General features: G+C 35.3%; 2 protein-coding genes across 2 annotated transcripts; both read left to right on the top strand.

Moving 5' to 3' along the window:
- The first annotated feature begins 1186 nt into the window (after window positions 1–1186).
- LOC116860395 (olfactory receptor 8K5-like) lies at window positions 1187–6618 on the top strand. Its single transcript, XM_032846450.1, has 2 exons — window positions 1187–1221; window positions 5659–6618. Exon 2 carries the CDS (start codon window positions 5677–5679, stop codon window positions 6616–6618), a length of 942 nt encoding a protein of 313 aa, XP_032702341.1. The 5' UTR covers window positions 1187–1221; window positions 5659–5676.
- A 4235-nt stretch (window positions 6619–10853) lies between these two features.
- Window positions 10854–11821, top strand: LOC116860394 (olfactory receptor 8K1-like). The gene has a single exon (XM_032846449.1). It carries the CDS (start codon window positions 10854–10856, stop codon window positions 11811–11813), a length of 960 nt encoding a protein of 319 aa, XP_032702340.1. The 3' UTR covers window positions 11814–11821.
- The last annotated feature ends 3603 nt before the right edge of the window (window positions 11822–15424 follow it).

Raw genomic sequence — 15424 nt, 5'->3', positions numbered from 1 at the left:
CCTGGAATGGAGCCCTGCATTGGACTCCCTGCTCAGCAGGAGCCTGCTTGTCCCTCCACAGCTCCCTCTGCTTGTGCCTTTTTTTTTTTTTAAGTCAAATAAATAAATAAAATCTTAAAAAAAAAAAATCCCTACTCAACTGCAGAATGTGTGTAATGTTTAGCATGCAAAGTTATATTTCTCTGCAGGTTGAAGAAGCAGGAAAAAGTTGTACATAACCCCAGGAAAAAACAAATCATCAGTACCAGACCTAGGAACAACAGAGATAATAGAATTATCAGATAAGGGCAGAACTAGCAGATAAGGGCTTTAAAACAGTTGCAAATATTTGCAAGAATTTAAAGGCAAACACGGACATTGAAAAGAGAAACAGGAATTATGATAGAGAATCTAAATGTGTTACCAAGGGCAGGTGGTAATATCAGACATAAACATTTTATTGTTCACTTTTTAACAGCAGACTAGACATTGCAGAAAAACAATTAGTGATCCAAGGTTGGTAGGATCTCAGTTCAGGAGACACCACGCTTGAGGTAAACAATATAGTAACTCATTGCATTACAGTAATTATTACAGGTTTGCCATATGAAAGAACGAGACATATGTATCAATCATTTAAAGATGAGACTTTGTTTCAAAACTTCTACTTGTCAATCATGTGACTTTGGGCAAATTACATGAGCTTGGGGTTCTCTGAATATGGGAATAGTAGCATCCATTTTACTAAGGTTAAATGACATATTTTAACCCAGTGGCCACTGATATATTTGTATTTGAATAATAAATTCAAAGAAAAAATCCTGTTTGATTATGACGTTATTTTCAAAGTTATCCATGGTTTTTGGAACTGTTCCAGTTTTACTGGGCTAACACTGATGTCAAAGTATTTTCCATTGTTACTTTAATCATTGGCTCTGTATGCATAAGTACACTTTTATCACGTAAGTCTCCATGGAACTATCCAGATCATCTATGTTGTTTGTTCCTTTCCTTGAATTGTCTCTTACATTTTTCACTAGGGAATATGTAGGGTGTCCTGGATAATTGGTAGGTAACACACAACAATTTTTAAAAATCTCTCAGATGATTCGGGCATCATCATCTGGGTGAATTACATGCTATTTCCTCAGAGAGCATCACAAGGAGAAGAAAAGCATAAATTGCCCCTACCCAAAGAAAAAGTAAAAGTAATTTAGAAGAAGAAAACCCAGTTCATTAAAGGTGAGTGGCTAGGACTTGTTAATTTTGATTATCATCTGGGTCTTGGCAATTTCCCATGACTCCTGACTTCTGACCATGGACACTCTTATGGTCACTGACAGCTGATTCTTTCTAACACACCAAAAAAATCCATTATGTTTTTTGTTAACTGTAGTTTCCTGGAAAGGAATGGTCTTTTTAGAACACTAAGTCCTATGAATTGACTGACATCATTGATCTGTTTGATTTGTGAGAATCAGTAGTAGAATTTGGATATTATAAATGAAGAGAAAGAACTATCTGAAAAAAATCATCACTGGTCATTAACTAGAAAATGTTAAAGTTAGGATTTCTAGATAAAATACAGAATGCCAAGATACATATGAATTTCATATAACAAATAATTTCAGTATATGTCTTATATGATATTTAATAATATTCTTTCATATAAATATATCCAGTGAAATATTTGAAAAAGAATATTTTAAGATATATATTTCCTACACTGTATTTTATAAACTACAAATAGTTGTAATGTGAGGACTCACAGATATTAGCGTGTAGACATTTTAGTAATTCATTTGTTTTCCCAACTGGGTTGCTTACTACTTGTTTTATTTGTGCAGAATGGGCTTTACAAACTAATTGAGTAGAATAGCTTCTAAGAGTTATGAACAAAGTCCAGAACCTCAAATAACTCCTTACTAATGTTACCATGTCTAAAGATTAAAAAGTGATCCCTTTGCATACTTTTTATATCCTGTGTGCTCTGTTAGCCCTAAATAGAAGTATTTTAAATGTTTACATGATGATATTCAAAATTGATCAGGTATCCTTTTCAAAAAAGAAGAATGGACAGAGTATTACTATTTCTTTAAGATCTTGATAGCAATTCTTTTTGATAAATACTCAGAAATAGGGTTCCTAACCCTCTTACACTGTTGGTGGGAATGCAAGTTGGTGCAGCCACTTTGGAGAACAGTGTGGAGATTTCTCAAAAAATTAAAAATAGAGCTTCCCTGTGACCCTGCAATTGCACTACTGGGTATTTACCCCAAAGATACAGATGTAGTGAAAAGGGCCATCTGTACCCCAATGTTCATAGCAGCAATGGCCACAGTTGTCAAACTGTGGAAAGAACCAAGATGCCCTTCAATGGACAAATGGATAAAGAAGATATGGTCCATATATACAATGGAGTATTATGCCTCCATCAGAAAGGATGAATACCCAACTTTTGTATTAACATGGATTGGACTGGAGGAGATTATTCTGAGTGAAATAAGTCAAGCAGAGAGAGTCAAGTATCATATGGTTTCACCTACTTGTGGAGCATAAGGAATAACACGGAGGACATTGGGAGATGGAGAGAAGTGAGTTGGGGGGAATCAGAGGGGGAGACGAACCATGAGAGACTGTGGACTCTGAGAAACAAACTGTGGGTTTTGGAGGGGAAACAGGTGGGGGGTTGGGTGAGCCTGGTGGTGGGTATTATGGCGGACATGTATTGCATGGAGCACTGGGTGTGGTGCATAAACAATGAATTTTGGAACACTGAAAATAAAATAAGATAAAATGGGGGAAAAAAAGTAGGGTTCTACTACCCTACCCTACTCTAGGGTTCCTAGATCATATGGGGAATTGGTATAAATTAAACCAATGGGTATAAAGTTTCAGTTAATGCAAGATGAATAAACCTAGAGATGTGTTATACAACAATGTGCATATGATTAACAATACTGTATTATGCATTTAAACATCTTTTAGTGAGGTAGATCTCATGTTAAGTATTCTTAACACAATAAAATAAAAATTAATATGAAAAAAGGAATGGTCAGGGTAACAGAATCTAGCTGACTTCCTAGGGAGATAATAACTGACACTAAAAAGGGAGATAAATTAAATAAACTCGCTAGAATAATTGCTAGCCACACATTAAAGATTTCAAAGTGGTAGGATTGGCACTGGAATTCTGAATTACTTGGTTAGCCCAGTGCATTTTCTATTCTGTGGGAAAACCCATGATAGCAGATTCTGCAACACTTGGCATTTATTGTGCAAAAGGAAGGGCCCTGAAAGCTGGGTGAGACCCAATGGAAGAACAGCAGATAATATCATCTAGCAAAATCGGAAAGAAATAGTTCAACAATCTCCCGTATATTTTTGCTCCTCCATGCCCTTTTCTGGGATTGAACTGCCTAAATCAATACTAAAAAGTAGCAGCTGAATTCTTAGAACTCAGCCAACTGCCACCAAGTAGCTTCAGACTCCAGCTGACCTTGTGGTAGGGTCCCAGGAGTTCCCTCCGATCTGTAGAAGGGTCTACCTTGACCCATTCAGACTGATAGTTGTGCAGGCTAATGCTAGACACATTATTACATTATAGTAATTTTAATCTCCATTTATCTGACTAGATATGTTCAACTCCAACATGTTGAAAATCATGCTTACAGAATTCCACATGTTCTGTATGTGAAAGGAAGGGAATCCAAGTGGTTTAAGCTAAAGCAGGTTCACTGTTTTTAATCACTCTGCTTCACTGACTTTCCATGTAAATTTTATGAAATGAAAAAGGAAAGACTTATCCCTGAAATATTTGCAAGCCAGTGTTATACTCTACATATATCCCAGTCCACAATTCAAGAAATAAGTTGATGTAATAAATGCTCAAATAAGTATGTTAAATGCTTTATAGACCTTATCATATCCACAGTGGAAGAATTAATTTATGAATATAAGTAACTACATTAAAGGAAATGTAGCATATAAAATTCAATATTGAAAATCCCTGAATATTGATATAAATTGTATATTTTAACAAAAAGGGATGCATATCTTTTTTCCACATTTTTTAAAGATTTTATTTATTTATTTGACAGACAGAGATCACAAGTAGGCAGAGAGGCAGGCAGAGGGGGAGGGGGAAGCAGGCTCCCTGCTGAGCAGAGCCCGAGGCAGGGTGATCCCAGGACCCTGGGATCATGACTTGAGCCGAAGGCAGAGGCTTAACCCACTGAGCCACCCAGGCGCCCCTTTTTTTTTTCATTTTGTTTTTAAGATTCACTTATTGGGGCACCTGGGTAGTAGCTCAGTCAGTTAAACATCTGCCTTCAGTTCAGGTCATGATCCCAGGGTCCTGAAATCAAATCCTGTGTTGCTCTCCCAGCTCAGTGGAGAGTGTTCTTCTCCTTTTGTCCCTTCTCCCTTTGTCCCTCCCTTGCTCATGCTTTCTTTCTCTCTTTCAAATAAATAGATAAAATCTTTTTTTTTTTTAATGTATTTATTTGGTGTGGAGAATGGGCAGAGGAAGAGGGAGAGAGAGTCTTAAGCAGACTACTGCTGAGCATGAAGCCTGACACAAGGTTAGACCTCAGGACCCTGAGATCTCGACCTGAACCAAAGCCAAGATTCAGACACTTAACCAACTTTCCCACAGGCACCTCAGGAATGGACCCAAATCTTGTGCATTTTGAAGCTTATACTCATTTAAGATTGTCTTTAAAAAAAAAGGAAATAAAAATTATGCATGTAAATTGAGGAGTAAATGTGCGTATTTAGAGTGGAAAAATAATCTTAAAAGTTTACTTGTAGTCAAAATCATCATAAAATCTATGAACATGTTTTTATTAATGAAATTTTACATACATCTCAGGCTATTGGTTGGTGTGAGTGTTCTTAGAAGCTGTTCTTACACCAAAATAGCACTACTCAGTGATAAATATCATTGATTTTGAAGCATAGATATACTCACTAACCATCAAATAAAATATTATTTACTCAACCTCCCCTTTACTGGACCCCACAAATGCCTGCAGACATACCAATGTGTCTTGATATTAGCCGAAGAATGGTGGAGCAGAAGTGGGATTGGAGAGAGAAAGCGGACTTAATTGATCAAAGCTAAAAAGTTAAAATATTTTACATTTTCAACTTTTACAAAGATATATCACTTCGTTAGTTCATTGCAAAGTCCCCATCTAGGGCCTTGAAAATGCTCATGAGGGAACTTAAATCTCAAACTTCGTTAGCTCCATATTACTTCTGCTTCTTTCTTTAAGAATATCAAAATTTCCCTGGAATTCTCATATGAAACTGGAAGTGTACTAAAGGAAGTGTACAAAAGTGTACTAAAGAAAATTGTGATATCATTGTGTAGAAGAAATAAAATTTAATAAATCTGTATCAATACTTATATGACTTTTTAAAAATCAGTGGATATGTTCCAAATATTGTATCTATTTAGAGTTTAATCAGCCATATCAGTGCATGTGTTTCATGTGGATCCCTCCTGTTGAGAAGTAGAAGGGTCTATCAATTCTTTTAGTTTCAAAATCAGACGGGGGAATTATTTTTCTATCCCATTACAAAGCAAAAATCTACATTCTGTCTGCAAACATTATAATATGTTTAAATGATACTATGTGAAAGCTGGATGGCAAACTCTCTGTTTCTTCCTAGAAGAGCTAACTGGACTAAATGGACCAACAGAATCTAACGTCGCTGACTGGGTTCATTCTGATGGGGGTCACAAGGCTGCCTGAGCTTCAGGTTCCCCTGTTTGGGGTCTTCCTCATCATCTACACAATCACAGTAGTGAGCAACCTGGGACTGATCACCTTGATCCAGCTGGACTCCCGCCTCCACACACCTATGTATTTTTTTATCAAACACCTGGCTTTTATTGACCTTGGTAATTCTACTGTCATTTGTCCCAAGATGCTGGTAAATTTTGTTGTGGATCAAAATACCATTTCTTATTGTGCATGTGCCACACAGTTGGCTTTCTTCCTTACGTTCATTATCAGTGAGTTTTTCATCTTGTCAGCTATGGCCTATGACCGCTATTTGGCCATCTGTAACCCTCTGCTCTACAATGTTATTATGTCCCAGAGACTCTGCCATGTGCTGGTGGGCATTCCATACCTCTACAGTACCTTTCAGGCTCTAATGTTCACTATTAAGATTTTTACATTGACCTTCTGTGGTTCTAATGTTATCAGTCATTTCTATTGTGATGATGTTCCCTTGTTAGTTATGCTCTGCTCAAATGCACAAGAAATAGAATTGTTGATTATAGTATTTTCAGCATTTAATTTGATCTCTTCCCTGCTGGCAGTCCTAGTGTCCTACATACTAATTCTGATATCTATATTTCGAATGCATTCTGCAGAGGGCAGGAGAAAAGCTTTCTCCACATGTGGCTCTCATCTGACAGTGGTGGTTGTGTTCTATGGGTCTCTACTATTTATGTACATGCAGCCCAAATCTTCCCATTCCTTTGATACTGATAAAATGTCCTCTGTGTTTTACACATTAGTGATCCCTATGCTTAACCCCTTGATCTACAGCCTAAGGAACAAAGAAGTAAAGAATGCCTTCCACAGGATCATTAAGAATCAATGCAAACTTTGTATCTAATATTCAATAAGGAATATTGTTCTAATAAACTATGATAAAGGCAAATGCCACTTAAAAATCTAATAGATAAAATTACGTTCTTTTTGGCTCCAGAACAGAGACTAATTATAATGTGCAAATTCTTTCTCTTATTTTCAACCAATATATTTATATATTTAGTTCATATTTTGGATCTTAATTAAATACACCCACCCAAAATATTCCTTGTTTTTTATTTAATGTTTCTCTTAATGTGAACCTCACATATGTCCCACTGAAAACCCTTATTAAATGCTGCATCAGTAAACCAAGTGTGTGTTTGTTTCTGTCAGGGCTTTTTTGGTGGGAAGTGGTAGGTATTGTCTCAACCTTGTTTTCACTGTATTTTCTGAACCCACAACAAAGTGTAAACAGTGTGAGTCTCCTGCAGATAATGTATAATTGGATCAGGATTTTTTTTAATCCATCTGTCAATCCCTACCTTCAGAGAATTTAATTTATTTACATTAAAATAATTACATTACAAGGTCTTCTTGAGTTTATGGCCCAACATCAACCTGGTCATGCCTACAGTAAGAGTTCAGAACGTGGTTAAAAGAATGAGCTTGGAAATGTAAGTTGAACAATTCCAGAGATCACACAGAGCAGGAAGACATGAGAATTTCAGAAAGCTGGAGTGTAGCATCCATATTCAACACCTAGGTATCCAAAGAGATCTCAGAGGCAAAAGCTATATTGGACTCTTTTCTGTTCATATAGTTTGGAAACAAGTCACAAAACAAAACAAAACAAAGCAAAATAAAAACCAAGTCAAAACAAAACAAAACAAAAACCAAGTCATCCTTGTTTATAACATTATTAACATTGTTTAACATGGTTTATGACTTAATATTATCTGAGGAAGACACAAAATTATGGTACACAATATAAAATTTTTAGCATCTAATCACAAATACTATGCATATGTGAAAGCAGAAACATGTGACCCCACCAGGAGATGATTAAAATAGGTCCTGAAATAGTGATGATAGAATTATCAAGCAAGGATTTTAAAAGATATTATAAATATGCCCAATATACTGAAAGATTTAATAAAAACACTCACATTTTGAGGACACAAATAAAAATTTAAAATGACCAAGTGGAATTTCTATAAATTAAGACAATATTAGATGCAAACAAATATATGTTGAATGAGAGTAGTAGCAGCTGAAAAAGAAATGACAACCACACTTAAACATATCACAATGGAGGCTACCCCAATGAAGCCAGAGAGGATACAAAAATTGGATAAACACTAAGTGATCTCTGGAACAATAACAAGCTCCACACTAAACAAGGGGGAAAAAGAGTATGTAGAGCAGAAAAGCCACTGGAAGAAATGTCCAGAATTTTTTTTTCCAAATTTATTAAAAAACAACTATATGACACATTTACATATAGGCACATGTTTACATATAGATATATGATATAAGAAGCTGAAATTATTCTAATCAGGGTAAATAGAAAGGAAATTACACCAACATCAAAATCCAATTTCTAAAAACCAATGATAAAGAGAAATCCTTAAAAACAGAGATGAAAGATACTTTATGAACAGATGAAGAAAAGATGTACCATTGATATGCTGGCAGCAACAATACAAGTCATAAGGCATTGTCTTATATCAATCCATAATTATATATCCAGTAAAAATATCTTTGGGGGCACCTGGGTGGCTCAGTGAGTTAAAGCCTCTGCCTTCCGCTCAGGTCATGATCCCAGCGTCCTGGGATTGAGCTCCACATCATACTCTCTGCTCAGCAGGGAGCCTTCTTCCCTTTCTCTCTGCCTGCCTCTCTGCCTACTTGTGATCTCTCTCTCTGTGTCAAATAAATAAATAAAATCTTAAAAAAAAATCTTTGGATAGTGGATGCTGTATTATCAAATATTACATAGTATTTTTCTAGGAAGTCACTCTTTCATTTGATCATGTGTTGTGTGTGTGGGGGGGGTAATATACTTAATACATGTATGATATACAACTGAGATGCTGACAAAAGCATACTTATGATTTCCAGTATTTAGTGATATTGTATAATTTATTTATTCAGTCAGACACAGGCACAAAATACCTTTGACTTTTCTCAATGAGACATTACAAGAATAAACAGAGACCCATGTAATTACTCTCCCTCAAGTAATTACAAGCATTTTTTTTTTAAATCCTAGAGTTAGATTAAAATTTTAACAAAATGAGTCTCAAGAGAGTAGGAAAATGTTTAAATACATTTAGCAAAAACCAGTGAGGATTAAACAGCAGTCAAAGTAGATTTACCGGTAAGGTAAGTAGAGAACACTGGCCTTTGAAAATGTCGGGACATATAGCTTAAACTGGATCATCACCAAAGTCTTGAAAGGCATTAGGACCTACAAAACGGTTTCTTCCTTTGCACTATACTTTCTCATCATCAATAGGATTAATGTGTTGGAGACACTTGTTCTATACTCTCTGGTACTCTCAGCCATGCTTTTTAGAGTACCTTTGTTTTCATATAATTCACTGCTTCTATCATCTATTTTAACAACAGTCTTTGTGTATCGTAATTTACCTGATGTTCCTCCTGTTCCACTTTTCATTTCCTATCAACTGACTCAAGGTGACCTTAAGAGAAAGACTGTTATTGTGCTTATGAGAATAGATTCTGAAGACAGAATAACTTTTTTGAGTTTTGACTCCACTACTTACCTGAGTGACCTTGGTTAAATCATTTTTTTGACTTCCAAATGGATATGGTGATATTCTCTACTTCCTAGAGGTACTGTGTGCATTATATGAGTTAATGTATGTACAGTGTTTAGAAAACTGTCCAGCACATGATGAGTTCTCTATCAGTGCTTGATATCCATTTGTATTCTTCTTCTTCCCACTGGGACTCTTTAGATGAATCTTCATAAAGAATTCATAAATAATGAGAATGGTCAAATCCTTTTTGTACAAGAGGAATGTATTATGGAAGATCATTAGAAAAAGTGATTCAATAAGCAGAAACACCAGATGTGGCAAATGTGGACAAGATATTAGTAACAAAATTCTGAAATTAACATATTATACTATATTTTGCGTTGGGCAAATCAACTGAGCCATATTACAGTGAGAATATTGAAATATGTATTTAATGTCAGAGGTTTCCTGAACACCACCTCATGCATTGGTCCACCAACCTTTTAGAAAGGTTTTTATTTGTTTGTTTGTTTTATGTCTTGCTACTTTAAACAGATACGATTATTGCCCACAAGGTAAAGGCTAATGGTTTAGGTATAGATATTTGTTTTCTAGGTCTTTTGACATCCTTAACTTTGGGTCCAGAAAAGCAGGTCATTGTTTCAAAACAACCACTTCAAAGTATTTGGCCCCGTTGAAGAATGCTTGAGCAAAGTTTCCATCACTGTGTTGTGTGTGGACGCAGTATCTCACAGGAATGTCATCAGCTAGGGATGCCACCGGACCCATGTTACTCTTGGTCTTAGAAAGCTTGGAGGACCTGGACTTCTACCTTTACTGGTGTCAAGTATGGAATGTCTAGAGTTTCACAGGATTCCTCTTTACTGGAGACTTTAAAACATAGGAGCGGGAATTAAATCCTGGGAAGGGAAATGCTGGGTCTCTCCAGCAGTTGGCTGCCTAAGTCACCCAGGGCTTTCTAAAAGGGAGACTTCATGGGTGAGGAGCTGGCTCTTTGCCTAGTTGTGTAGCTGGTAATGTGCTTATTTGAGACGGATGTTTTTAAAATTGACACCTTGGCAATGAAAAGTTTTGTCTCAGGGATTTACATTCCAATAAAAAAACATTGTCAGGCACCTACACTACATTGTGAGTGAAGGTGTGCGTAGTTTGGGCCTGATGGTAAGAGGAGTCTCCATTTATGTTTTACAATAAAGAAATTATATCTGTATCTGGGTGCCTGGGTGGCTCAGTTGATTAAATTTCTGACTCTGGATTTTGGCTCAGGTCATGATATCAGGGACCTGGGATTGAGCCCCACATGGGGATCAGATGCTCAACGCACAGAGTCTGCTTGTGATTCTCTCTCTCCCTCTCCCTCCTCCTCTCTCTCTCTCTCTCCCTGCTCCCAGTCTTTCTCTCAAATAAATAAATTAATTAAATCTTTTAAAAAAGGATATCTGTATCTCATGCATAATATTTTAAATTCTCTTAGAAGATAGCATCTCAAATGTAATACATAATGATTTTATACCTTACACAGGTTACCAAGATGAACCACATGGAGAAACAGAATCATACTGCAATAAGTGAGGTGACTGAATTTATTCTCATGGGGATCACCAACAACCCTGGGCTGCAAGTACCTTTCTTTGGAATCTTCTTCCTCATATACTTGGTCACAGTGATAGGCAATCTGGGCATAATTATCTTGACCCATTTGGACTCCAAGCTACATACTCCCATGTACTTTTTTCTTAGACATTTGTCAATTACTGATCTTGGTTATTCCACTGTCATTGGCCCAAAGATGATGGTAAACTTTGTGGTGCCCCAAAATACAATTTCCTACAATTGGTGTGCCACCCAGCTGGCAGTCTTTGATATTTTCATTATCACTGAACTGTTTATTCTTTCAGCAATGGCCTATGATCGCTATGTAGCCATCTGTAAACTTCTTCTCTATGTTGTCATCATGGCAGAGAAGGTGTGTTGGGTGCTGGTCCTTGCACCTTATCTCTACAGCACATTTGTGTCACTCTTTCTCACAATTAAGTTATTTAAATTGTCCTTCTGTGGCTCTAACATTATCAATTACTTTTACTGTGACTGCCTTCCTCTCATATCCATGCTTTGTTCTGACACGCGTGAATTAGAATTGATCATTTTAATTTCTGCAGGCTGTAATTTGCTCTCTTCCCTCCTGATTGTTCTTATATCCTACCCGTTCATTCCTGTGGTCATTCTCAGGATGAAATCAACCGAGGGGAGATACAAAGTCTTCTCCACCTCTAGCTCCCATCTGACAGTGGTGGTTGTGTTCTATGGGACGTTACTGTTTATTTACCTGCAACCCAAATCTAGCCATACTTTTGATATTGATAAAATGGCCTCTGTGTTTTACACCCTGGTGATCCCTATGCTGAATCCATTGATCTACAGCTTAAGGAACAAAGAAGTAAAAGATGCTCTGAAGAGAACTTTAACCATTGGATGCAAAAATTCCACTTAATGTCTTACTATGCAGTTGCAAAGGTGGGTCCAAAAATCTTTGTTTAACACTCTGCCAGTCCAATTGCAACATCAAAAAAATAGAAATGTTTTACCCAATTGTTTTCCTCTTTTTCTGCATAAAACATTTCCTCTTGTATCTCCCTATATCTTCTTCACTCCAATTGAATAAATAAACATTGTAGCCAGATAATTTAAGTCCTAAGTGATGTCCAAGGTCATATTGGAGCTTATAGGCAAATCATACTGAACGTAATGCTTGTAGAGGTTAAATAAAAAGTCTTAGTCAAATAGAAGAAAATTAATTGGAAAATTAGTAATGCATATTTTATAACACTCACTTTGTATTAACAATAAGTAAGATTGAATCATGAGGAATGTGTAGGCTAGACAGGAGGCAAGAAAGTAAGTAAATATATGATTATAACACAACATGAACAAATTGTTTCAAGAATCTAGGCTAAATGGAATATAAAGTATACCACCTCAGAATGAAATTTTCAACTGGATTGAGTTTATATTTTCTCTCAAGGATACAGTGGTCCTTTGGGAAGATTTTTTCATTAAGAGTATGAGAAAAATATTGGCTGATTCTGAGTCCCCCTTGAGAGATCCTCACACAAGATAGCTAACTTTGATTTATGATAGCCTGCTGATAAGCTGATTTAGGATCAACAAACTCACCATAAAGTAGTTATCTGGTCATCTACCATAATGACATCAGCATTTTGAGAAATCTATAGCAGTAATAGCAAAATTAAAAATAAATGAAACATTCGTGTCTATTTTGTCTCCTTCATCAGTCTGTATAAACAGTGATGATATTTTGCATGGACGATGCTAACACAAGGCTTCATTAAAATTGTGCACTCGCTTAGCAAATGAACAGATTCCTTACATCTTTGTATTCTCCTTGTTGTTTAATGGGCATTTTTTTAGGTTTTTAAAATATATACACTACCCCAATAATGTTTGTTTCAGTCTAACTTAGTATTCAAAGTTAAAACTGTAGGGAATTAAATCAAATATGAACCATGACCTCCTTGTCCCAAATCCATGTATTTTGCTTATTTTTCCCTTCTTTAATGCATTGTAGTTTATTTACAGAGTGGATCTTAAACATTCTTACCACAAATAAAAAAAAAATAACTATGTCAGGTGATGAAAATGTTAATTAGCCTGGTTGTGGTGACTGTTTCACAATAAATGCATATACAAAATCATCAATGTTGTACACCTTAATTATTGCAATTTTATTTATCACCTGTAACCTCAATAAAGCTGGAATTTTTAATTTTTAAAAATTAAAAAACTGACTAAATAAAACATAAACTGAACACAGTAAAAGAAATACAAAGTTTTTTTCTCTGATTTTATCAATTTTGTTTATCATGTTGACTTTGGATCCTGTTCCTAAGCATATATGTTGTTATGAATACATTTTATTATCAGAGTAACATTTTATATTATACCACACAGTCCTTTTTAGTCAAATATATTTTTCTTTCCCAAATTCTATCATTTCCATTGTTATTCATGAACCAAAAGTAAAGTCAAATAATATTAATAGTATTCTCCTATATCATCCATTACAAAAAGAGCTTTAAAAAAATCATAATGCAGCATACCCCAGCAACTTACTTTTCTTACCTGAGAATTCATCATAAACATCTTTCTTGGTCAATAAACATTAAATACAACTTTTAATATCAGCATACAACTGTGGAGTATCAGCCACTCTGTATTTGTCCTCCCTCTATTGAGGGATATTTGATTGTTTGCAACTTTTTATTTCTTTCACCATTATTAAAAAAATCCATAATAGCGGCTCCTGGGTGGCTCAGTGGGTTAAGCCGCTGCCTTCAGCTCAGGTCATGATCTCGGGGTCCTGGGATCGAGTCCCGCATCAGGCTTTCTGCTCAGCAGGGAGCCTGCTTCGCTTCCTCTCTCTGCCTGCTTCTCTGTCTACTTGTGATCTCTCTCTGTCAAATAAATAAATAAAATCTTTAAAAAGAAAAAAAAATCCATAATAAATAATGTTGTACTTATGACATGATATCTATTGCTTTTTATTTCTAAAATTAATGTGTAAGTGTTCTTTCACATTGTAATGATATATTGGGGAGATGTTTTATAAATATGCATAATAGTTTGAAATGAAAAAGAGAATACAGAAGAACAGTGTTATTTATTGTGATTTTTTTCAAATAGTATTTTTATTTTATTATTTCTTAGAAAGGGATACTAACATTTACTGACCTTTCATTTTCACTGTACAATTGCATGATGATAAAATTGCAAAATGTCAATAATAGATGATTATTAGCATCAGCTGATAATTGGGTGATTATCATCAGATGAAAATTTCATTAGCTATTGAGTATTTTAAATAAAACATGGATGGTTCTAAAATATTACATCTTTTCTACAGGAAATTTACCATATTTCCAATTTCATTGGATAGGGCCATTGTCCTTAATGGCCATGAAGCACATATTCTCATCATAATTACAATGATAAATAGTTTAGAAATAATGCTATCAACTTACATGAAAATCCTTTAGTATTTGTACACTGTTAAACTTTTTCCAAGAGCTAGAACTTTTCGTTTTCCTTGATGTATTTTCAGTGCATATCTAATTAATAGCTTCATGCATCCAAGCTTTTAGCTTGGAAATTGGAATATATTTGTATCAATTATTAAATGGAACAGTTCCAAGTCCCTAATGACTCAATTGAAAACCTCACACTCTAATTATTTCTAAAAGTCCTTGAGCTTGATCTCCTGCATGGACTGTGCATTGATTTCATGAATTCCTTTCCTATTACCTCTGTTTTTAAACAAGAGCAGGATGTACTCTTTCTTGAAGGGATTTTCTCAAACACTATGTTTCCCATGTGGAACAGAAAGCCATTCTTGGTTTAAGAAGCTGGAGATAGTTGGCACACAAAAGAAGAATGTTGTCTTAATATGTCATCCTAAGCATCCAAGTAGTTCAATCCTTAACATCATAGGTTTGAGACCAAGGTACGACTTTCAACAAGAATCAATGTTAAGGATCAAATATTCTTAAGAAAATAGTTAAATAACTGCTACCATATGTGACCCTTTTCAGACATTGGAATTTTAAACCTATCTTCATGGTATATAAGCTATATCCCTCATGTCTGGCTTTAGGTCTGCTTCTATACAGTAAAGAAAAGATCCAGAATAACTTAAACAATTTTTTCAAAAAGAACAAAGTTGGAAAACTTACAATACTGTTTATAAGACCAACTATAAACCTGTATCAATCAGGAGAATAGAGAGACCAAAACATGTGCACATATGTATGTTCAATTATCTGCTATATGTGTGTGTGTATACATATATATATGCAAATCAGTAGAAAGATAAATAACCTAATAAAACTGGACAAAAAGATCAGAAAGCACTTCACAGAAGTATGAGAGATCAATACACATGTACAAAAGGCCCAACATCCATAGTCACCAGAGAAAAGAATTTAAACAACCATGAGATACGACTTGTCACCCACTAGCATGGATAAAATTTAAAATGCTAGATTCCCAAGTGTGAAGAATTCTGTCAGCTGTTATGTTTAGCTCCTG

Source organism: Lontra canadensis, unplaced genomic scaffold (assembly GCF_010015895.1).
Source record: "Lontra canadensis isolate GAN:19392208 unplaced genomic scaffold, GSC_riverotter_1.0 scaffold176, whole genome shotgun sequence".
Taxonomy (NCBI): domain Eukaryota; kingdom Metazoa; phylum Chordata; class Mammalia; order Carnivora; family Mustelidae; genus Lontra; species Lontra canadensis.
This window is presented reverse-complemented; position numbering and strand designations above follow the sequence as displayed.

Coding starts and splice junctions, on each gene's coding strand:
- LOC116860395 (XM_032846450.1), top strand. CDS start 5,677: ATGGACCAACAGAATCTAACGTCGCTGACTGGGTTCATTCTGATGGGG.
- LOC116860394 (XM_032846449.1), top strand. CDS start 10,854: ATGAACCACATGGAGAAACAGAATCATACTGCAATAAGTGAGGTGACT.